The sequence below is a fragment of the Cetorhinus maximus genome, chromosome 2 (assembly GCF_964194155.1).
Source record: "Cetorhinus maximus chromosome 2, sCetMax3.hap1.1, whole genome shotgun sequence".
NCBI lineage: Eukaryota > Metazoa > Chordata > Chondrichthyes > Lamniformes > Cetorhinidae > Cetorhinus > Cetorhinus maximus.
In genome coordinates, this window is record NC_135880.1 from 28,633,638 (window position 1) to 28,658,783 (window position 25,146).

A 25,146-nucleotide genomic window follows, 5' to 3' on the forward strand; every position below is an offset into this window, starting at 1 on the left:
TGTTAATGTTCCCGGAGCACAGTATGCCACCTTGGAGTCACAGTCAAAAGATACATGGCGCCAAGCATTTGTGCAAAGCCATTCTCTCCACCACACCATTAACAGTATTCATTGATGATATGCAGAAAATTGTTAGTGCATGTAAGCACACAGAAGTGAATGAGAGCATTGTAATCTGAATGCCTCATGACCCTTTTTGCCTGACATTGTTATTGATAGAATGTCACACAGAGGAGCTGCGGGGGAAGGGATGGGTCCTGCTGCCTCATGCTTCTCTGATCGGGACCTTCAAGTGTTAGTGGAAGAGGTCCAAAGGAGGAGATCTGAGCTGTACCCTGCTGGCCATCAAAATCCACCTGCTACAATGAAGAAGACCAGATACAAATTGCGGCTGTGGTGAGAGCAGCAGGAGAGCACAAGTGTTCCCAGATTTGGTGCTGGAAAAGGCTCAATGACCTGCTGAGTTCCAGCAAGGTGAGTAACGTGGCTCACCCACACAGAGCTCCAGAGGAAGGGTCACATCTGCATGCTACAGCTGAGATATGAGACCTGGCACATACCTCTGCTTCAGCATAAAGGGTTGTATGTGTAAGCAGCTCATGTAGGTGTGCACAGAACACATGTGAATGAGCACTGTGATGCACAGACACAGTGAAGAGAAATATCACTGCACACGCAATATATCAGGCTAATGCAAATTCATGTTGTCATTGCAGTCTGAATGGCCAAAGAATGCTAAGGAGATGGCCTGGACTGGGGATAGTAATCCTGGCTCAGACCCATTCGGACGATTGAACAGATGGCCATGGTGTTTGCCAGGGTGCTTGAGCAGCTGTCTGTTGGTGATGGTGAATAATCGCCGGTAGCATGTGATAAAGGCGGTGTTGAAATCACCTTGGCACATGGTGGTAATGGTGGAGGTCATGCTAGCACTTCACTGAGCATGAGAGGGAGTGTAACAATGGGGTTGCATCATAAGGGCAGTACGAGCAGAGTTAAAATCAATGGTGTGCATCAGAGCATGCTTTTACAATGTGAAGGGCTACACCTAAATATCTCATTTTGAGACACAGGTCCCAGCTCTGCTCATTCACCGCCCCCACCCACCTGGGCCACCTCATCCCGCAGGCATCAGGAGGAGGAACAGATGTCCAAGCTTTCAGTGTCACATCTCAACAGCCCTCAATCCGCCAACTTAGTTACCAGCACATCAGAGGGATGTAGTGCACCTGTAGAGTCAATGGCACAGGGTGAAGGGCACAGCATCAGAGTGCAGGAGGAGGCATCAGAGTCAAAGTTATCTGTGCTCAGTCCCCTTTGGAGGAGGGAGAAAAGTCACAGTGACGCTCCAGTGGGCAGGAACATGGAGCCTCAGGAGTCACCTTTTGGGGCACAATATTTGTCCAATCAGAAGCAGATGTGTGGACATCTGGCAGTGTTCCCTGAAGCACTGGGAGCCCTTAGATTGCAAATGGAGGAGTCCATCGCCGTCATGAGCTCCTCATTGTCCCGGGGCTCAACTGCATGAGCTCTGACCATGAGAAATTGGCCACCCTAAGGACCATTGGCGTGTGCCACAGCCTCTTTCTCCTGACTTTCTGCACTCCCTCTGGCCTTTGGCTGCTTATGGTGACTGGCTTCTGTGACCTCTGTGTGTGAGGGTGCCATGTCGTTCTTCTATCTTCCTTCACACAAAATGCAATGCTCCCTTTTCAAGCACAAAGTTCTTCCTGATACGCGGTAGCACGAGTCAGTAAGGACAAAAAAAACTGCCCTGCTAGACAACCAAGCCCCATCCTCCTACTCCTTTGGGTTAAGACAAGTCAGTTGGTATTTAGTTTGTGCCAATTATGGGGCAGTGAAGACAAGTTTAAAGCTAATTCTGCAGTTGGTTTTGCAAACATTTAACAGTGTGGTTCACCCAAGTCATTGTGTTGGATAGGCAATTGTGAAAGAATGACAACAGCCCTGAGACTGAGGAAAGTGATGAAGAGGCGAAGTGGACTGTCCCTGGCTAACCCAATGCTTTGGGAGATATTCTCAAGAGGTAGCATTTCAATGACGATGAAGCAGCGATGAAGCAATGGATGGTTCATTAGATAGGATCATTTGGAGATGTGAGGAGAAGCCATTGGAGGCGGTGTTTATAGTGTGACTTGTGGGAGTGGAGCCATGAAAACCCAGAGCTAAAAAGAGGGTAATGTTTGAAGAGGAGGGAGTGGTTGATAATGTAAGGTTGAAGACGAACAGCAAACCATGGTCACAATCACACAAATGTAGCTCATTGGTTTGAAAACATTTTGGGGCATTCAATCATCATTAAAAAATGCTACATAGAATAAAATCATAGAACCTTACAGAATGCACAAAGGCCATCCAGCCCTTTCTTCCTGTGCCAGCTCTTTGAAAGAGCTTTCCAATTAATCCCACTGATCCATTCTTTTCCCAGAGCCCCACAATTGTTTTGTTATTTGAATATATATCCAATTCTTTTTCAAATGTTACGCAAATCGCAGCCATGGGGGTTTGAATGTGCATGAGGGTATGAGGGGGCATGAATTTGTGTGGAGAGAGGATGGAGGGCAGGGAGGGGGCTTGGGGGTGAGTGGGGCTGAGGGGATGTGAGGGCTAGAGGACCCAACAGGTTTAAAAACAAATGGGGCAAAGTCCCAAAGAGCCAAGGCAAGCCTTCTAAGTAGACTGCCTTGGCACTTGCCCACCTGCATGGCTGCCAATGATCTGCTTCTGGAGTCTGTAGGCACAACCAGTTACTGCCCTCGCCTCCCTGGTGTGAAAATTATGTGTGACGGAACCCTTTATATCGAAGCATGTCTGCCGAGTCGGGAAATTTCCTGACTCGCGCTAACTGCCTCGGTGTCAAAAATCCGGCCCTAGGTAGTGAGGTTCCCTGGATTACATGGATGTGAAAGACTCCATCACCTGTCAATCACTAATACTTTCAGAAGGAGTCCCTGGTTCAGAATTAGGATATTTTCCCTCTTTTTTTTACCCCCACCCAAGTCTGCTGCAGGGAGCCGTAGCCATCCTTCTCCAGCTGCTTCTCCAGTTGAGATCAGTAACTCCGATCAAGCTTGGGGCCTTTAATGTCATGGTTGACACCTCTTAGAAACTGTGTCACGACCTGTGACTGAATATTTTAGAATCCAGCTTGTGAATCACAGTGATTGCTGGCAAGCATTCTTCTACACAATTAGTATCAGAGCTAAACTGTCATTTTCTCCAGTCGACAGCCTTATATTGGGAGATCACTGCCTGTGTGTAACCATGTTGGTGGTGGCGTTAAGCTGTGTCTTGTGAGTAAGATTTATATGTTGCCTGGCAGCCAACAGAAATCATTTCTCTCATTCCTGAAAGGATGGAGTGATGCTGCTGTCTCCCAGGCTGCTGCAGGGCGTAAATCTTGCTGTGAACTTTATCAGCGGAGACGGTTATTCATTCGCCATAAAGGGAATTCTGCAGCAATCTTGGCTTCATTTGGGTACATGTGCAGTGGATTGTATTGAGAGGAAACTGCCCAGCTTGCACAATAAATTCCTGTCATTATTCAGCCAGTGCCTCTACAGCTGAAATCTGAGAAGGATCATTCAGCAACGTTCATTTGTTTTAATTCTAGCCCCCAAATGTTTTCTCTTCCTCTGTTGAAGGCGCTGATTCCCATCTGAGGCCCAATTTTGCACGAACCAGCTATCCTTCAGTACTCCAATAAATTGCTGTTCTGCCTGTGTGAGCTTGGAGAGTGAGTGTTACTTCATTGTGGGTGGCAGAGCTTCATCCTGCCCTCACCCACCCACTCTCGCACACATGCACTTCCACCAGGCATCACCGGACATACGGTAATTGGGTGCGAATGGGAAGCATTCGCTGATGTTTTTTTTCTCTCTCCCTGTTGCAGGGCACCAGGATCACTTGTTGGAAAGTGAAAGAGAGAACTTATATTTATGCACTGATCACAGGGGGAGGCGATGGCTTAGTGGTATTGTCGCTGGGCTAATAATCCAAGAGACCCAGGGTAATGCTCTGGGGACCCGGGTTTGAATCCCACCACAGCAGATGGTGGAATTTGAATCCAATAAGAATCTGAATTAAAAGTCTGAAGATGGCCATGACCATGAAACCATTGCTGCTTGTGGTAAAAACCCATCTGGTTCACTAATTAGGGAAGGAAATTTGTTGTCCTTGGTCCCCAGAGCAATGTGGTTGACTCTTAAATGCTCTTAACAAAGCCACTGAGTTGTATCAAACTGCTACAAGGTCACAAAAAGGAATGAAACCAGACAGACCATGTAGGCTCCAGAAACAACAAAGGCAATCTCAGCACTGTTGACCCTGCAAAGCCCTTCTTACTAACATCTGGGGGCTAGTGAGCTGTCTCACAGACTAGTCAAGCAACAGCCTGACATAGTCATCCCTGGGCATGTCCTGTCCTACCAGCAGGACAGGCCCAGCAGAGGTGGTGGAGGGAGTTGCCCTGGGAGTCCTCTGGATCCCATGAAGTCTCAGGCCAAACATGGGGAAGGAAACTTACTGCTGATTACCATGTACTGCCCTTGCCCAGCTGATGAATCAGTGCTCCTCCATGGAGGAAGCACTGAGGGTGGTAAGGGCGCAGGATAATCTCTGGGTTGGGGATTTCAATACCCATCACCAAGAGTGGCTCGGTAGCACCACTACTGACCAATCTGGCTGAGTCCTAAATTACATAGCTGCTAGACTGGATCTCATTCTCACCAACCTGCCTGCGACAGATGCATCTGTCCATGACAGTATCGGTACGAGTGACCACCGCACAGTCATTGCGGAGACGAAGTCCCACCTTCACACTGAGGATAGCCTCCATGGGGTAGATTTCGAACAGATCAAGCAACTCAAGACTGGGCATCCATGAGGTGCTGTGGGCCATCAGCAGCAGCAGAATTGTATACAACCACAATCTGTAACCTCATGACCCGGCATATCCCCCACTCTACCATTACCATCAAGCCAGGGGATCAACCCTGGTTCAATGAAGAGTGTAGGAGGGCATGCCAGGAACAGCACCAGGCATACCTAAAAATGAGGTGTCAACCTGATGAAGCTATAACATAAGACTTCTTGCATGCTAAACAGCATAAGCAGCAAGTGATAGACAGAGCTAAGCAATCCCACAACCAACAGATCAGATCTAAGCTCTGCAGTCCTACCACAACCAGTCATGAATGGCAATGGACAATTAAACAACTCACTGGAGGAGAAGGTTCCACAAATATCCCCATTCTCAATGATGGGGGAGCCCAGCACATCAGTGCAAAAGACAAGGCTGAAGCGTTTGCTACAATATTCAGGCAGAAGTGCCGAATGGATGATCCATCTCGGCCTCCTCCGGAGGTCTCCAGCATCACAGATGCCACTCTTCAGCCAATTAGATTCACTACACGTGATGCCAAGAAATGGCTGAAGGCACTTGATACTGCAAAGGCTATGGGCCCTGACAATATTCCAGCAATAGTACTGAAGACTTATGCTCCAGAACTTGCTGCGTCCCTAGCCAAGCTGTTCCAGTGCAGCTACAACACTGGCATCTACCCTATCTATGTGGAAAATTGCCCAGTTATGTCCTGTACATAAAAACCAGGACAAATCCAACCCGGCCAATTACTGCTCCATCGGTCAACTCTCAATCATCTGTAAAATAATAGAAAGGGTCATCAACAGTGCCATCAAGCGGCATTTGCTTAGTAATAATCTGCTCACTGATGCCCAGTTTGGGTTCCGCCAGGGTCATTCAGCTCCTGACCTCATTACAGCCCTGGTTCAAATATGGACAAAAGAGATAAACTCCCGAGGTGAGTTGAGAGTGACTGTCCTTGATATCAAGGCCACATTGACAGAGTGTGGCATCAAGGAGCCCTAGCAAAACTGGAGTCAATTTCAATCAGGGAGAAAACTCTCCGCTGGTTGGAGTCACACCTAGCACAAAGGAAGATGGTTGTGGTTGTTGGAGGTCAGTCATTTCAGCTGCAGGACATCACTGCAGGAGTTCCTCAGGGTAGTGTCCTTGGCCTAACCATCTTCAACTGCTTCAACAATGACCTTCCTTCCATCATAAGTTCAGAAGTGGGTATGTTTGTTGATGATTGCACAATGTTCTGCACCATTCGCGACTCCTCAGATATTGAAGCAGTCCATGTCCAAACTCAGCAAGACCTGGACAATATCCAAGCTTGGGCTGACAAGTGGCAAGTAATGTTTGCACCACACAAGTGTCAGGCAATGACCATCTCCAACAAAAGCGAATCCAACCATCGCCCCTTGATGTTCAATGGCATTACCATCACTGAATCCTCCACTATCAATATCCTGGGGGTTACCATTGACCAGAAACTGAACTGGACCAGCCATATAAATACTGTGGCTACAAAAGCAGGTCAGAGACTAGGAATCTTGTGACGAGTAACTCACCACCTGACTCCCCAAAGCCTGTCCACCATCTACAAGGCACAAGTCAGGAGTGTGATGGAATACTCCCCACTTGCCTGGATGAGTGCAGCTTTCGCAACACTCAAGAAGCTTGACACCATCCAGGACAAAACAGCCCACTTGATTGGCACCTCACCCACAAATATTCTCCCTCCACCACTGACACACAGAAGCAGCAGTGTGTATCATCTACAAGATGCATTGCTGGAATTCACCAAGGCTCCTTCGACAGCACCTTCCAAACCCACGACCCCTACCATCTAGAAGGCCAAGGGCAGCAGATAGATGGGAACACCACCACCTGGAAGTTCCCCTCTAAGTCACTCACCATCCTGACTTGGAAATCTATTGCCGTTCCTTCACTGTCACTGGGTCAAAATCCTGGAACTCCTTCCCTAACAGCATTGTGGGTGTACGTGCACCATATGGACGGCAGCGGTTCAATAATGCAGCTCACCACCACCTTCTCAAGGCCAGTTAGGGATGGGCAATAAATGCTGGCCCAGCCAGCGAAGCCCACATCCCATGAACGAATAAAAAAAAAACGGCCTCACAACATCCCAAAGTTATTTATATGTAATGAGTGGGTTGACTGAAGAATGCATTTTGGCCCAGGCACTCTTTCCTCTTCTTTGAATATTCCATGAGATTCTTCACATCCATCATAAATATGGGCCAAACTCGCCAAACAAAGTTAGAGCTGGTCCATATTAAAACAGAAAGCGCTGGAAAAACTCAGCAGGTCTGGAAGCATCTGTGGAGAGGGAAACAGAGTTAGCATTTGAAGTCCAGTATGATTTCATATTCGACTCGAAATGTTAACTCTGTTTCTCTCTCCACAGATGCTGCTGGACCTGCTGAGTTTTTCCAGCACTTTCTGTTTTTATTTCCGATTTCCAGCATCAGCAGTATTTGGCTTTTACTTCAGAGCTTCTCCATTCTGGCCTAACAGTATGGTAAACCTTACTATCAAATAACCTCCCTGGCACTAAAATGTGCTTTTTAATAAGTCTCATTTTTTTAGCTTTTTATTATTGTTGGACGTTTTTATGGTATCGTTGCTAAATTTGCCAATGACACAAAGATAGGTTGGAGAGTAAGTTTTGAAGAGGATGTAAGGAGGATACCAAGTGACATAGATAGGTTAAGTGAGTGGGCAAAGATCTGGAAAATGGAGTGTAATGTGGGAAAATGTGAAATTGTCCATTTTGGCAGGAAGGATAAAAATTAAGCATATTATCTAAATGGTGAGAGATTGCGGAGCTCAGAGATTCAGAGGGATCTGGGTGTCCTGGTGCATGAATCACAAAAAGTTAGTATGCAGGTACAGCAAGTAATTAGGAAAGCTAATAGAATGTTATCATTTATTGTGAGGAGAATTGATTACAAAAGTAGGGAGTTTATGTTTCAGTTATACAGGTCATTGGTGAGACTACATATGGAGTACTGTGTATATTATTGGTCTCCTTATTCAAGGAAAGATGTCAATGCATTAGAAGCAGTTCAGAGAAGGTTTACCAGACTAATACCAGGAATGGGCGGGTTGTCTTAAGAAGAAAGGTTGGACAGGTTAGGCTTGTACCCACTGTGGTTTAGAAAAGTAAAAGGCGACTTGATTGAAACCTTTAAGATCCTGAGGGATCTTTACAGAGTGGATTTGCAGAGGATGTTTCCTCGTGTGGGAGAGGGGTCATGGTTTAAAAATAAGGGGTCACTCATTTAAGGCAGAGATGAGGAGAAATTATTTCTCCCAGAGGGTTGTGAGCCTTTGGAGCTCTCCCTCAAAATGCAGTGGAAGCAGAGTCTTTGAATACTTTTAAGGCAGAGCTAGCACGATTCTTGATTAACAAGGGGGTGAAAAGTTATCATGGGCAGGCAGGAATGTGGAGTTGAGGTTACAATCAGATCAGCCATGATCTTATTGAATGGCGGAGCAGGGCTCAAGGGGCTGAGTGGCCTACTCCTGCTCCTAATTCGTGTGTTCCTATGTATGTAGGTTTAATTTTTTTTAAAAACTTTTGTATCTTTGATATCCCTGTCCTTCTCTCTCTCTCAATATGATATTTCCTTTTCTTTATTGTGCTTTCTATCCCTGATTTGACATTAACTTAAGCATTCTTTGACACTTCTTGTTCAGACACTGCATGCTCATTAATAATTCTTCAATCTGATTGGCTTAGGAGATGCACAGTTCTTTCCCTGTTTACCCACCTCCCAGCCCTGTAGGAAGTATTGCACTTTTTGGTGCAACTTGTGATGCAAAAGGCAAAGAAAGTCTAGTGGCAAGTATAAGTCTAATCAAGGACGCACTGCTCAAAGCAAATTCCTGCCATTGTCGGTATCCTATCAGATATTGATAGTGGCTGTGTTAATGTAGGCCAAGCTCTCCTACTCCTAATGAGGGCACAATGAATTAGAAAAATTAAAAAAAAACCAAAAGGGACTAGTGATCTAAAGCATATAACAGGATAAGTTATGAAATGTTAGTTCATTACATAATAATAAGTGAAGAAGGCACTCAGTAGAGTACATGCCTTCATCAAGCTGTGTAACCTCAATGTCATTTCAATTACTCAGCTCTTCCTTGATGCTTTTCCTTGCCTTGTTGATGCTGTGTAACTACAGAGCTGAAAAAGTAAATCTTTTTATTAAGCGCCTCTGTCTCACTGAGGAGGCTTTATGCCAAGTCACATCCAACAACCTGCTCTGAAAACTCTGCTCACATTTTGACAGCCATGACGAATTCTACCACAGAGGCTGAGACAATCCACAACATTCTAAAACAATCAACAACATTCTAAACCAAACAAACCACAAAGTTCGAAAAGACAAATCAACGTTAACGGACCATTTTTAAAAATTCCATGATCCAGGTCTGCATCTTCACCAAAAACTAATTAGTTCTTCCTTGGGCCATATCCTATCTGAGTACCAAGATTCATTGAAATCGTCCATTAGTTTTTGAGATTAATTATTTACGAACAGACTAACGAACAGGGGCAGAACGTAGCAGATGTAATTTTTTTAAAAATTCATACATGGAATGTGGGCATCACTGGCAGGGTAAGCATTTGGTGCCCATCCTGAATTGCCCTTTGTAAGTAGTTAAGAGTCAACCACATTGCTGTGGCTCTGGAGTCATATGTAGGCCAGCGCAGGTAAGGACAGCGGATTTCCTTCCTTAAAGAACATTAGTGAACCAGATGGGATTTTATGACAATCAACAATAGTTTAACAGTCACCATTACTGATACCAGCTGCTTTTTAATTCCAGACTTATTAAGTAATTGAATTTAAGCTCCACTAGCTGCCATGATGAGATTTGAATTCATGTTCCCCAGAGCATTAGCCTGGGTCACTGAATTACTAGTCCAACAGCAATATCCCTATGCCACCACCTTCTCTATAAGTAAGTCAGTTTTTTCCTCTACATCATGTTCCAGTACAGTTAAAGAATAGTGTGGCTGTGTGTGTAGCTGAGCTATAAAACCAGGAAACTCACAAGTACGATCCCCGGTTAGTACGTGACAATTGACCTCAGTCTCCTTCTGCTAGGGAGGTGTGCTGCTTTCTTATCCATGAAGCCTGGCTGGTAATGCATATGTGTGAACTATGTGTGAACTATGTGTGGACTATATGTGGAATATGTGTAAACTATATGTGGACTATGCGTGGACTATGCATGGATTATGCGTGGACTATGCGTGAACTACGTGTGGACTTACGTGTGAACCATGTGTGAACTATGTGTGGACTATGTGTAGACTAATGGGGAAACTATGTGTGGGCAATGTATGGACTATGTGTGAACTATGTGTGAACTTTGTGTGGACTATGTATGAGGAGAGGATCACCCTTGCCATTATTGCCATGCGTGGTCACATAGTCTGCCGAAACTCACTGCCACACCCGGCAGAGAAAGAATTGCCACTTGAGCAAGGTACTGGTCACTGTAGAGCAGTACTTCAATAAGGATATGTGCCTTGTGGAGAGAGAGTGACGTTGATGGTAGATTAAATAAAAAGAACAGCATTGAGCCATGGCGCATTGTGCAGCTTTTGCATTCTTGGTGCAATCTGTTGCAATCGTTGGATGATGAATGTGCTACAACGATCCTTACAAGGTTAAATAACACAGCACATTTTACACCACTTCAAGTCTGATCTGTAGAAGGAAACTTACAAGTAAACTTTAACAAAGGGCTTACGCTTTGTCTGCCACAGATATAGGAATATAAAAATCCAAATCCATGGAATGAAGCATCCCTCCCAACCCCACATATCTGATTCCAGCACTGTGTGGGCGGGCACCGCATTAACTGCTTCCTGTCTCCTACATACTCTTTTGGAAAACATCAATAAGCAGAATCATTGAATGGGCTGCTTGTTCCAGGGAGGCTCTGCAAAATCATTTGCACATTGCTACAAATTTATTCATACATTGTTAATTTTCAGAACAATCACAGGAACTAGCGCATTAGCTGCTCCTGATCAGATTTCATGGCAAAATGTTCTTCCTCTTCCCCTTGGCTTTGGCCAGGGCTCTGAGGCACAAAATTGGTATCAAGGGAGTACAATTAACCGTTATTATTATGGATTATTACTGGAAATTCAAACACAGCAAACCATGTTGAATAAGCGACTTTAACATTAGTCGGTATACTACTTGGATCCCAGTGCTCACTATAGAGCTGGGCAAGTACACACATCGGGACTGTATTAATTGGTGCCTGAGGCCGTTTGTGTTGCAGTGATGCCCGATGCGGCTCAGTTAAGTGTCTTCAGAAAGGCATGAGGGAAGTACCTTCATCTAAGCACACTTCACAGGAGCACTATCAAACAAAATTTGACACAAGACACATGAGATATTTGGGAAAATGACCAAAGGCTTGGCCACAGGGTTGGGTTTTAAAGAAGGTAAAAGAGGTGGAGAGGTGGTGAGGCCTCGGGAGGGAATCCCAGAGTTCAAGGCTGAGCAGCTGAAACATGGCTGCCAATAGTGAAATGATTAATATCGGGGATGCCCAGGAGGTCAGAATTGGAGGTAGGGGGCAGAGATCTTAGAGTGTTGTGGGGCTGGTGGAGATTATAGAGTTAGGGAGGGGCGAGACCCCTGAGTGATTTAAAAGCAAGGATGAGAATTTTAAAATTGAGGCATTGTCAGAACGGGAGCCAGTGTAGGCCAACGATCACAGATGTGATGGGTGAATGCTTTGATCACCTTCAGGCTCCCGACTCCAAGTCACACTCCCATATTACCATTCTTTCAGCGTCACTGGGTCAAAATCCTGGAATTCTCTGCCAAACAACACTGTAGGAATACCTTCAACATAGAGACTGCCATGGTTCAAGAAAGGGTTTCACCACTATCCCTTAGAGGTCGGCTAAAGTTGGCCAATAACTGCCAACCTTTCCAGTGACACCCACATCTGAGGATGATTTTTTTTAAAATGGTATTTTCTGTTAGAAAATGAAGGCTTGGGAATTTCCTCACCTCAGCTCCCCAGGCCCCAAAAGACTTGGCCTCTAGCCAGGGAGATGAGCAGGGACAAGAATATTCTGGATCCATTAAGGTTTACCTTTCCTCTGCATAAAGAGTAGTCCGTGGGGATAAATTTCCTCAGAGTTTCTTCTGCTGTGCCAGTGGAACGTTATTGGAAGTGCAGTGGAAATCAATGCACACGCGTAAATGCACTTCTGTGTTTCCGCCAATGTTACAGCAGTGGGACAGGAAATGCTCCATGGAACTTCGCCCCCTACATCTTTTTATTGTGTTCTTTGGGAGAATATTGAGATGAGAGAATTTATTTGGATTCCACAAAACACTCTTCTTTCCAAGTTTCCCCTCTTGTGTCCCTGTCTCTTTTCTCCTGAATTGACTAATATCGGGAGCGGAATTCCATGTGCACCGGGTAATCCTCCACTACCTCACACAACCGGTCATTCCTCATTGTGACCTTGCATACTGAGTGTGGAAAACCTTTAGGACCCAACAGCTGAGCACGACTCTGACCTTACCTGATGCTGCCCTGTTCAGTTGTGTCAGCCATGGCTTGGTTAGTTATTCTCTCACCTCTAAATCACAAGATTCTGCATTCATGATCCACTCCAGGGCATGAGTATAAAAGTTAAGGCTGACTTTCCAGTGCAGTACTGAGGGAGTACTGCGCTGTTGAAGGTGCCATCTTTTTGGATGAGATGTTAAGCCGAGGCCTACATGGGTGGATTTAAAAGATCCCATGGCACTATTTTGAAGAAGAGCAGAGGAGCTATCCCCAGCCTCCTGACCAATATTTATCTCTCGGTCAACATTACATAAACAGATTATCTGGTCATTATCGCATAGCTGTTTGTGGTAGTTTGCTGTGTGCATTTTGGTTGCTACCTTTCGTATATTAGAACAGGGATTACAGTTTTTAAAAAAGTGCTTCATTGGCTGTAAAGTGCTTTGAGACCTCCAGCAGTTGTGATAAGTGCAATATAAATGCAAGCGTTTCCTTCCTCCCTTCCTACCTTCCTTCCTTTCATTTCTTCCCTTCCTCCCTTCTTCCCTTCCTTTCTTCCTCAACATATGCATACATTCTGAAGCAGGAACCCCAGCTGCTTTTCTTTTCATTCCCCCCAGCTTAAGGTTGCCGGCACTGATTGTTGTCCCCCACTCCCTGCTCATCTGTGATTCTGTGATTCTCCCCCTGCTCACCAACTGTAACCAATAATGTCACAGACCAAGAAGCATGGGACCTCCTGACCTGTGAGGCTCAGTTGCAGATAGCTTTACCAAATGAGACATCAGGAAAGCTTGTATAATTTGACACATGAGAGGGAGAGAAAAACAAGACACTTCAACAAAGTTACTGAGTTTCAGTAGTGATCAAACAAGGTCACAATGAGATTGCAGTTGTTGCTGTTAAATGGCACGGCATCTGTAGTGATAAATAATGTCACAATCATTATGAAAACTGTTACTTTAACACTTACACTTGTTTTCCACCAGTTTGTTGATTACCTTCATTTTCTGACTATTGGTTGTCCGTAAGCAATTCAGGTGGAAACAAAACTTTGATAACGGAGGGTTCTTCCATCAATGACACTTTCTTGAAAGCAGATGACCTCCAGAAAGCTAATAATAAGAAAAGTTGCATTTATATTACACTTTTCAAAACCACCAGGTGTCTTGAAGTGCTTTACAGCCAATTTTCTTTTGTAGTCACTGTTGTAACGTAGGAAACACAGCAGCCAATATGCACTCAGCTAGTTCCCTTAAGCAGCAATGTGATAATGATCAGGTAATCTGATTTTTTTTGTGTGTGCTTTTGATTGACGGATGCATATTGGCCTAGACATGGGGTGGGGGGGAAGGGATGTTGCAGGGGTTGGGGGGAGCTCCCCTGCTGTTCTTCAATTATAGTGCCATGTGATTTTTATATCTATTAGAGAGACTAGATGGGGCCTCAATTTAACATCGCACCCAAAAGACAACATCTAACTGATAAAAGGTCATCATCAACCTGAAACAGTAACTCTGTTTCTCCCCACAGATGCTGCCTGACCTTTTAAGTGTTTCAAACATTTTTTTTTGTTTTTACCTCAACACTCCCTCAGTACCAAGTGGACGGGAACCTAGAACCTCATGATTCAGAGGCAAGAATGCTACCAAGCATTCGGCTAATAACTTTAACAGTCCATGTTTTTGTGGGTCCCACCAGCTGTTATAGGATCTCCACTTACATTTTGCTGAGCAATGAGAGCTGCAGCAATAAAATAGTAAAACAAATCCAAAGCACTTCAGAGATGTCATTAAAAAATGGGTGCTGAGACAAAGAAGGAGGGTTAGATGGGATAACAAAAATCTTAGCCAAAGATGTGGGCTTTACAAAGGACCCTGAAGGAAGGCATAGAGAGAAGGAAGAGAGAAGGGGTTTTAGAGTTCTAGAGTGTGAGGTCTAGACAGCTGTTGCAACCACCAACGGCTGAGTGAAGAGAGGTAAGGATGAGTCTGAAGTCAAAGGAACTGAATTTGGGGAGGGGGAGGGTGGGGTTTATATTTCTGGAGCAGACTACAGAGGTAATGAGGGATGAGGTCCTGAAGGAATTTAAAATTGGGATGAGAATTTTAAATTTGAGGTAATGGCAGGCAGCCTAGGTTAGTGAGCATGGATGAGAAGGAATGAAAGCAAAATACTGCGGATGCTGGAAATCTGAAATAAAGACAGAGAAGAGCCATTGTGCGGGCTCGAAATGTTAAATCTGTTTCTCACTCCACAGATGCTGCTCGACCTGTTGGGTTTACCAGCATTTTCTGTTATTATGGATCAGAAGGACTTGTGTCCAGATTCCCACTCCCGGGTCAGATGCGCAGAGATAGGAGAATTCCTGGCTCTGCAAACTCAACCTATAAAACTGACCATCCGCAATTGGGATTTTCGTTCTGGAAGTCGATTGGAAATCGAACAAGGGTGGAAGCTGCCAGATGGGGAATTGGGCTGGGTGGAAGGTCTGCCTCTGTGCTCTGGCACTTTGTTTAAGTCATTTTAAAAAGATTAAAATAAATAACAGCCCTCCAGCCCTCATTCCTCACACCCCCTCACCTACCACGCACTTCCCATGCCCCATCCATGCCAACCTATGCCACCTCAAGTACCCCACCCCCCTCCCATAGCCCCTCATACCTCCTATTCCACCCACATCCCTATTTATACCCCCAATACCAACTTAGTGCCAACTCATGCCAACCCATGCCCCCGCTCACCACCCTTTGCCCTTATGCCCCTTCATGCCAACTCACCTTGTATCCTTTGACATTTCCTTGACAGTTTTGACAGTTCCTTGACAGCTTCACAGTTCCAATGTGTTTATGCACTTTTTATGCACAACCATGTTTATTTTTAACAATCCCGAATGGTGCCTGACCTCTCCCAAAGGGGTACCTTACCTCGCCAAAGGGGTACCCTGGCTATCCAAACGAATCCACCATGTTCAGACCTGCTCTTACCTGGTTTAACCTGCACACTTCAAGTTTCACACTCCTGGCCTGTCAGAATCCCATTTCAGTGGAGGCAGCTAGTGATTTAAATGGCCAGCTGCTTCCGTAAACTGTGTAGGCATGAACCCCTGCCAAACTCCACTGCTGCCCCCACAAAAATAGGAAATGCCGTGTTCGGGGGTGGGGTTTAGAATTTCCTGCCATGTCTGGGATTTCTGCCACGACTGAGAGCCTCTCCACGAGAGTGAAAATTTGGGCCTTGGTGTCAGAAAAGTTGTGGGCAGAAGTTGCAGGTCTCTGTTTCAGCACAGTACCTTTTTTTCAGGATCTGCATATTAAGCAAAAAAAGTGCCTGACGTATGACCAATGTAATGCTACTTTGATTGCTGCCTCTCTTATTGCTTTACTGTCTGGGAGATTTAATGAGGTGCAGTGTTTGATTAACAGGGACCTCAAACACCCTGGGGCTAGAAAGGAAGAAAGGTTTGATTAAACAATCAAGAGTGAACAGTTGAATTTGCCATGGAAGTTGGCACATAAACTCTGCTGTGCCACTTTTAATTGAAACCCATTATATTCATCTCCAGAGAGCCAATTGTGAGTACCTCTGTGTAAATAGAAACAGTTAAGTTAAATGGGGCACACTGATAGAATTTCATGACTGTGCAGAATGTAGAGAGTCACTGAACCATTGTGATCTCAGGAAGGTTTCTTTCAGTACCATAAGCTGAAGAGTTATCTTTCATTTTTAATTAGCACTTAAAACACTTCACTGCAATAGAGAAATCACAGACTTGCAGAAGGGAAACAAGTGCCCTTTTCTATTTTACAGCCCTGGTGTTGATGGAAGCACCCACTTCTGGAGAAGTGAGCAAAATAAATGAGATGGTAGTGCTACTGTGCAAGGGACAGAGAAATGCTTCCAATCTTAGTGATGTGAAATTCATCACAGTTGCAACTGTGTGTGCCAGAATCTGTAATGCTGCTCAACGGCATTAGAGAATGCCTATCAGCACGCACCGACTGTTTCTGTCTTAATAAATAGCAGAAAATACTGGCAATGCACAGCAAGTCCACCAGCATCTATACTGGGAAAAGATGACACTCTAAATTATGGTGCTTCATCAGAACCAGCCATTGCTGGGCCTGAAACGTTAATCTGTCTTTCCTATTTTCAGGTGTTGATGGAGCAGCAGTGCATTTCCAGAAGTTTTTCTTCTTGGCATTTTCTGTTTCTAATTTCCAATATTTAAAAGTGTTTATTTCGATAATTTTTTTTAAAAACATGGCTTGGATGAGTTAAAACGTTTTACATGGTGTCCAGTTGCCTGGACAATGCATTAGATTATTGAACACTAGATATGCCTGCCTCTTCTTACCGACTTTACTAGGAGACAAGGTAAGCGGTTCTGTGATCGGTGGGGTGTGTAGATATAACACAAATGGACTTGTCTGACCTGATAAATACTGATTTGTGATTGTGGGCCGTGATTACTATGAGTTCTTAATAAGGTCATAAGAAATTGGAGTAGGAGCCGGCCATTTGGGCCATTGAGCCTGTTCCACCGGTCAATAAGGTCATGGCTGATTTGATTGTGGCCTTAACTCCACTTTCCTGCCTGACTCCCATAACTCTTGAGTCCCTTGGCGATCAAAAACCTGTCTAACTCAATCTTGAAAATGACCCAGCCTCCACTGCTCCCTGGGAAAGAGAATTCCAAAGACTAACAATCCTCTGAGAGAAGAAATTCCTCCTCATCTCCATCTTAAATGGGAGAACCCTTATTTTTAAACTGTGTCCCCTGGTTCTAGATTCCATCTGCATCTTCCCAGTCAAGCCACCTCAGAATCTTATATGTTTCAATAAGATCACCTCTCATTCTTCTAAACTCCAATGAGTATAGGCCTACCCTGCTCAACCTTTCCTCATGAGACAACCGCTTCATCCCAGGAATTAGCCTAATGAACCTTTTGTGAACTGCATCCAATGCAAACATATCCCTGCTTGAGTAATGAGATCGAAACTGTACACAGTACCCCAGGTACGGTCTCACCAATGCCCTGTACAGTTGTAGCAAAACTTCCGTACTTTTATACTATATCCCACTTACAATAAAGGCTAACATTCCATTTGCCTTCCTAATTAATTGCTGTACCTGCTTTTCTATTCTTCCTGCCAAAGTGGACAATCTCATATTTTCCCATATTATACTCCATCTGCCAATTTTTGCCCATTCACTTAACCTATGTATATCCCTCTGTAGACTTTTTGTATCCTGCTCATAACTTGATTTGCTGTTTATCTTTATATCAGCAAATTTGGCTGCAATACAGCCTGTCCCTTCATCCAAGTCATTGATAAAGTTCATAAATAGTCATTATGAAATATCTCCTTAAATGTCTGCCATTGCTATTCTACTATCTTAGGTTTTAACCTATTTTGCCAATCCACTTTCACCAACTCTGCCTTCATACCCTTGTAATTGCCTTTATTTAAGTTTATGAGACAAGTTTCAGACCCACATTTCTCACCCTTAAACTGAATGTAAAATTCTATCATATTATGATCACTCTAACCTAGAGGATCCTTTACTATGAGATTATTAATTAATCCTGTCTTATTACACAGTACCAAGCCTAAAATAGCCTGTTCCCTGGTTGTTTCCAGAATATATTGTTCTAAGAAACTGTCCCGAATACATTCTATGAACTCGTTCTCCAGGCTACTTATGCCAATTTGATTTGTCTAATCTATAAGAAGACTAAAATCTCCCATGATTATTGTGGTACCTTTCCTGCAAGCCCCCATTATTTCTTGATGTATATTCTGTCCTCCAGTGTAGCTAGTGCCAAGGGGGCCTATAAACCTCTCCCGCCAGTGACTTCTTTCCTTTGCTATTTATTATCCTCACCCAAACTGATTCTACATTTTGATCTTCCGAACCAAGGTCATTTCTCACTACTGTACTGATCTCATCCTTTATTAACAGAGCTACCCCACCTCCTTTTCCTTTCTTCCTGTCCTTCCAAAATACCTGATACACTTGAATATTCAGGTCTCAGCCATGGTCACTTTGCAACCAGGTCTCTGTAATGGCTATCATAATCATACTCAGTTATTTCTATTTATGCTATTAATTCATCCATCTTGTTATGAATGCTGCGTGCATTCTGTCTTTTTACTACTTTTTGCTGCTCTGACCTTATTTCCTGGTACACTCTTATGTTTGTACACTCTGTCCCTTCCTGTCACGTTCTGGTGTCGTTCTCTGCATTTTGACCCTGCACCATTGCCTTGTCCTTTTGTTTAAACTTTCCAAATCTCCTCCCATGTGAATGCCCCCCACCCCTGCAACACACACACACACACCTATTTAGTTTAAAGACCTCTCCACAGTCTAGTTATGTGATTTGGCAGGACACTGATCTTAGCGCAGTTCAGGTGAAGGCCGTCCCAAAGGTACAACTCCCTCTTTCTCCAGTACTGGTTCCAGTGCCCATAAAATAAAATCTATTTCTTTCACACCAGTCTTTGAGCCATGCATTCAACTCTCTAATCTTATTTACCCTATGCCAGTTTGCTTGTGGCTGTGATAGTGATACAGATATTATTACCTTTGTGGTCCTGCTTTTTAATTTAGCTCCTAGCTGCTGCCACTGCCTCAACAGAGCCTCTTTCTTAGTCCTCCTTATGCCATTGGTACCAACGTGGACTGCGACAACTGGATCCTTCCCCTCCCACTTCAATTTGTCTCTAGCCCTGACGAGATGTCCTTAACTCTGGCACTGGATAGGCAACAGAACCTTTGGAACTCTCATTCTCGGCTGCAGAGAACTGTATCTATCCCCATAACTATACTGCCCCCTGCTACAACTACATTCCTATTTCCTCCCCCTACTTGAATGCTTCTGCACCATGGTGCCGTGGTCAGTTTGCTCATACTCTCTGTAGTCCTGAAAATTGCAAGAACCTTGAACCTGTTAGGCAATTGCCAAGGGCCGAGGCTCCTCCATTGCGACATTCTGGGTCCCCATATCTGTCTCTCACTCATAGTCACAACCTCCTGTCTCTGACCATGTACCAAATCTGAATTACCTTACCTGAAGGGGGTTGGGGGGCGGGGGGTGGGTTGGGGAGGTGGGGGGGCGGGGAATGAGGGAATGCCTGCCTTTCCCCCTCCCTCATGCATCGCAGTGTCCAAGGCTTGGACTCCAGCTCATCAACTTGAAGCCAAAGTTCCTTGAGCTGCAGACGCTTACTGCAGATGTGGCTGCTATGGATCACACTGGTGACCACCAGCGCGCACATGCTAGAGCTACAACGCATCACCTGCCCTGCCACATTTATTATGTTTAATTTAACTAATTAGGTTTCATTTAGAAATCTCACTCAACTATTATCTGTCGTTATACCAAGTACTTTAACTAATTAAACTATAAATTTAATGCAATACTTATATCTCCCCAGTTCACCAACCACTCATCTACCTGCTCACTTAATTGAAGCCTTGAACACTCACCAGCATCAGGAACCTGAATAAAATAAATAAAACCTCCAACCCCTCTGCACCGAATTCCCAAGTTAGCACTCGTATCTCAGCACCCTCAGGCCTCGTCACATCCTGCGTGCTGTGGCTAGGATCAGCCTCTTCTAGTTTCTTCAATGGCTCAGCTGGCTAAACTGGTTAGTAACTGAACTAGGCAAATTTTAAAAATCCCAGGTCAACCCCTAGTTCATGTACAGTTAGCGGATCTCAATAGGGGCATGTAACCGGTCTGCTCTAGAGAGGGAAAAATTGGTCAGAGCTCCTAATTAGAGTGGTGATCCCTGATGGAAGTGCATGCATGTGCATGTCGAGTGAAGACAGGATGGGGATCAGCTGTATGACAACTCTCATGGCTGCCCTGCAATCCTCACATGTAACAAATTCAGAGTTTGGTTTACGTAATGGAGGACGAACTTTGGTCATGGAATTGCATCCCAGTAAGGAGTCAATGCCTTTGAGAGAGGGGAGAACATTGTCATCAAAAACAGAGAAATAAAATAGTCCATTATATGTACTTAAACATTGTTGTTTGTGATTAAGTTTGAGGGTATATGAGCCTCAAATAGTATTACATGGAAACTATAGCACAGAAACAGGCCATTCGGCCTAACTGGTCTGTTTCAGTGTTCATACGTGCACCTCCTCCCACCCCTTTCATCTAATCCCATCTGCTTATGCTATTTATTTCTCCTCCATGTTGACTTAATTACTCCAGGCAGGAGCAAGTTCCACACTCTGACCGCTCTCTGGATAAAGAGATTTCTCCTGAATTCCCTATTGGATTTATACTTTCTGCCAAATTACCTCAAGCCAAATACAAAATCTACAAGCTTTGAGCAACTTTAGAGATATTTAGCCCACAAGTTACAAACTTCCACAGTGGGAGATTAATTTAAAGGGGGCTGGATTGATATTTGTTGAGAAGGATTATAGGCTATATAGAAAATATTAATTAAATGCCTGTTGATTCAAGGATGGAACTTTCTGTTCCTTCAAGTAGGTGATCAATAGATAGTGATGTAGGTGCTGGTAGTGTTGACGGCGCTGTGCTGAGGAGCAGCGGATTGTGCTTATTATTCTCCATGCAGTCTGGGCCATTTTACTTCTTGGCAATAGTATAAAATGGGTAATTTTGAATAGTGTAAAATGGATGATTTTGGATAGTGTAAAAGGGGTGATTTTGGATAGTGTAAAATGGATGATTTTGGATAGTGTAAAAGGGGTAATTTTGGATAGTGTAAAAGGGATGATTTTGGATAGTGTAAAATGGATGATTTTGGATAGTGTAAAATGGATGATTTTGGATAGTGTAAAATGGATGATTTTGGATAGTGTAAAATGGATGATTTTGGATAGTGTTAAAGGGATGATTTTGGATAGTGTTAAAGGGATGATTTTGGATAGTGTAAAAGGGGTGATTTTGGATAGTGTAAAAGGGGTGATTTTGGATAGTGTAAAAGGGGTGATTTTGGATAGTGTAAAATGGATGATTTTGGATAGTGTAAAAGGGGTGATTTTGGATAGTGTAAAATGGATGATTTTGGATAGTGTATAAGGGGTGATTTTGGATAGTGTTAAAGGGATGATTTTGGATAGTGTAAAAGGGGTAATTTTGGATAGTGTAAAAGGGGTGATTTTGGATAGTGTAAAATGGATGATTTTGGATAGTGTAAAAGGGGTGATTTTGGATAGTGTAAAATGGATGATTTTGGATAGTGTATAAGGGGTGATTTTGGATAGTGTTAAAGGGATGATTTTGGATAGTGTAAAAGGGGTAATTTTGGATAGTGTAAAAGGGGTGATTTTGGATAGTGTAAAATGGATGATTTTGGATAGTGTAAAAGGGGTGATTTTGGATAGTGTAAAATGGATGATTTTGGATAGTGTAAAATGGATGATTTTGGATAGTGTAAAATGGATGATTTTGGATAGTGTAAAATGGATGATTTTGGATAGTGTAAAAGGGGTGATTTTGGATAGTGTAAAATGGATGATTTTGGATAGTGTAAAAGGGGTGATTTTGGATAGTGTAAAAGGGGTGATTTTGAATAGTGTAATATGGGTGATTTTGAATAGTGTAATATGAATGATTTTGGATAGTGTAAAATGGGTGATTTTGGATAGTGTAAAAGGGATGATTTTGAATAGTGTAAAATGGGTGATTTTGAATAGTGCATAATGGGTGACTTTGGAAAAGTGTAAAATGGATGATTTTAAATAGTATCAAAGGGGTAATTTTGAATAGTGTAAAAGGGGTGATTTTGAATAGTGTATAATGGATGATTTTGGATAGTGTAAAGGGGGTGATTTCGAATAGTGTAAAAGGGGTAATTCTGAATAGTGTAAAATGGGTGATTTTGAATAGTGTAAAAGGAGTGATTTTGAATTGTGTAAAAGGGGTGATTTTGGATGCGTAGCCCATTATATAACTGGCCTGATTTTATTTTGTTTTGACTTGGGCGGCTGATCCGATATCGCCCGTTTAAACTGTTGCCAAACATTAAACTAACCCCAGGTGAGTATCTGGTCTTGGAGGGAAAGACACAAGGGCTAATCATTTGCACCTCTTGATGCCCAGTTTCTGAATAACACTGATGAATTGTTCGCAGGGAATGATGTCTGGAGTAGAGGATACAAAAACAGGATGAGAATACTTTAAAATAACGAGTTGCCCTAAAAAGCAGTAGGATAGATACAGCACAAGTACAATACTTTGCTTGGTGCCCTCTCCAATATCCTTGTTTTCCTCCTGTGAAGTGCTTTGCAATTTTTTCTACATGGTTGCTTTATACGAATCTAAGTTGCAAGTGTATTTGAACACTAAAGCTCCGTTTCTAAATGGGGATGATAGGCAAATGTGACCAGCAGCCCTGAGTTGAAAGAGACTAGCAACCCAGATGTTTGTGAATTAGAATGATGGGGACTGGAATAAGCCTTTCAGCCCCTCAAGCCTGTTCCATCCTTGAACTAATGAAAAATGTATCAATTTTACCCATTCAGAAACCACCCAGTTAGAGGATCCGCGAGCACAATGGAGGAAGGAGCAGGAGCGAATGCTGAAGGATTACCTGATGGTGGCACAGGATGCGCTCAGCACTCAGAAGGAACTCTACCAAGTTAAAGAGCAAAGACTAGCACTAGCCATCGACGAGTACATGCGCCTCAATGATGTCTGGAAGGACAAGTCCAGTTCCCGCACCAGTTGTGAGTATAGAGAGAAACGAAGTGGACAGACGATACCTGTTAAAACTGTGTTCCCAGTTTGCCTTCCAAATGATAAAAGACCCCACAATCATAAGCAATTGAGCCTGCAGTTAGTGTTGTGACAGTGTTCTTCATAAGTGAAAGAACTCTTGGAATTATCTGTCAAGGGAAACACTCTTTCGCTGGGCTACTGCTTAGTCCTGGATAAAGTGTGCACATCAACTGAATATAGTTCAACCAAATATTACCAGTTAAACTTAATAACTCTGTGCTGTTTAGTCAAGCTTTACACGGTGACACTCTTACATGGCATATTGCAGAGCTATAGCCATTTAGAGTACTTGCTGGATGTTTATCATTGAATTTTTAAAAGAGTGTCTGTGGAATCTTTGTCTTTAGAACCTCGCTTACCTTCAACATTGGAGTAGATCCCCTCAATGGATAATAAAAATGTAGTAACTGAACTAAAAATGTAGTAATCCCTGAAGACAGTGAGCAGATTTGTAATGTCCCTCACTGGCAGGTTTGCAGGCTGGAGGCTGTTCATAAAATTTCTCAGGATTCCCTCCCACCCTCAACCCAGCTGAGGCCGTTAAGTAGCCAATCTTGAGGCTGGCAAGAGGCTGGCACCCTGTGGGTGCTTCCTCCCCTACCCCAGCCTCTCCATCAAGACCCCCAACCTCCTTCCCACACCCCCTTGGTTCTCACCTCCCCTCCCCGCTGTAAGACCCTCACACATACCAGGTTTTGGACTCTGGGACTTAGAATGTGGGGACTGCTTGTGATTCCAATCCTGCTGCTGCTGCTGTTGGTGCTGCTGGGATTAAAGAGCTACCGTCAATCAGATTGGTCAACAGCTCTCCAAGGCAGGTCTTCTGCCCAAATGAGGGACAGAAGCCTCGACTCCAGCCAATTAATGCTCCTCGAAGACCTCACCATCGGAAACATCCTGCCGAGTGAGCTTTTATCTTAATTTGGGCTGTTGATACTTCTCCTATATTACAGGACTGAGGAGGTTATAGATAATCGTCCTATATTACACGATAACATGGGGCAGCTTCTTATATTACAGGACCGCGTGTAGTGCAAACATGTATCTGTCGAATATCACAGGACCATGCAGTTACTTTTCTTATATTAGAGGACTGTGTGGGGCTGCAGGTACGTATCCTATATTACATGACTGTAAGATACTGCAGGTATGTAGTAACAGTGATCTGACTAAAGGTGGGTCCTCTGCTAATTTTTCCATGCCTCATAGTCTTGTGCTTTCCTCTTCAGCTGCTCATAGGAGCCTTCCATTTTAAATTTCAAGTGATCTAGCATTTTCTTTTAAATTAATTCACGGGATGTGGGTTTCACTGGCTGGGCCAGCATTTATTGCCCATCCCTAATTGCCTTTCAGAAGGTGGCGATGAGCTGCATTATTGAACCGCTGCAGTCCATGTGATACATGTAAACCCACAGTGCTGTCAAGGGAGTTCCAGGATTTTGAATCAGCTACAGTGAAGGAATGACGATATATTTTGAAGTCAGGATGGTGTGTGACTTGGAAGGGAACTTCCAGGTGTTGGTGTTCCTATGCATCTGCTGCCCTTGTCCTTCAAGATGGTAATGGTCAGTGCTGTTTGAAGAGCCTTGGTGAATTCCTGCAGTGCATCTTGATGCTGGCACACACTGGTGCTACTGTACGTCGGTGGGGGAGAGAGTGAACGTTTATGTATGTGGTGCCAGTCAAGCAGGCTACCTTGTCCTGGACGGTGTCAAGCTTCTTGAGTGTTGTGCGATTTGCACTCATCCAGGCAAGTGGGGAATATTCCATCACACTCTGACTTGTGCCATGTAGATGGTGGACAGGCTTTGTGGAGTCAGGAGATAAGCAGGATTCCTAGCCTCTGATCTGCTCTTGTATCCACAATATTTATATGGCTAGTCC

General features: G+C 43.9%; 1 protein-coding gene across 4 annotated transcripts in view; it reads left to right on the plus strand.

The window, feature by feature from the left end:
- The window catches only part of LOC144692796 (protein WWC2-like), a 263,584-nt gene that overhangs the window by 132,095 nt on the left and 106,343 nt on the right, over positions 1-25,146 (plus strand). For all 4 annotated transcript variants that reach the window (XM_078561877.1, XM_078561881.1, XM_078561889.1 and 1 more), the window contains exon 3: positions 23,007-23,210. In XM_078561877.1, coding sequence (XP_078418003.1) covers positions 23,007-23,210 — 204 coding nt within the window. The remainder of the gene's footprint in view (positions 1-23,006; positions 23,211-25,146) is intronic.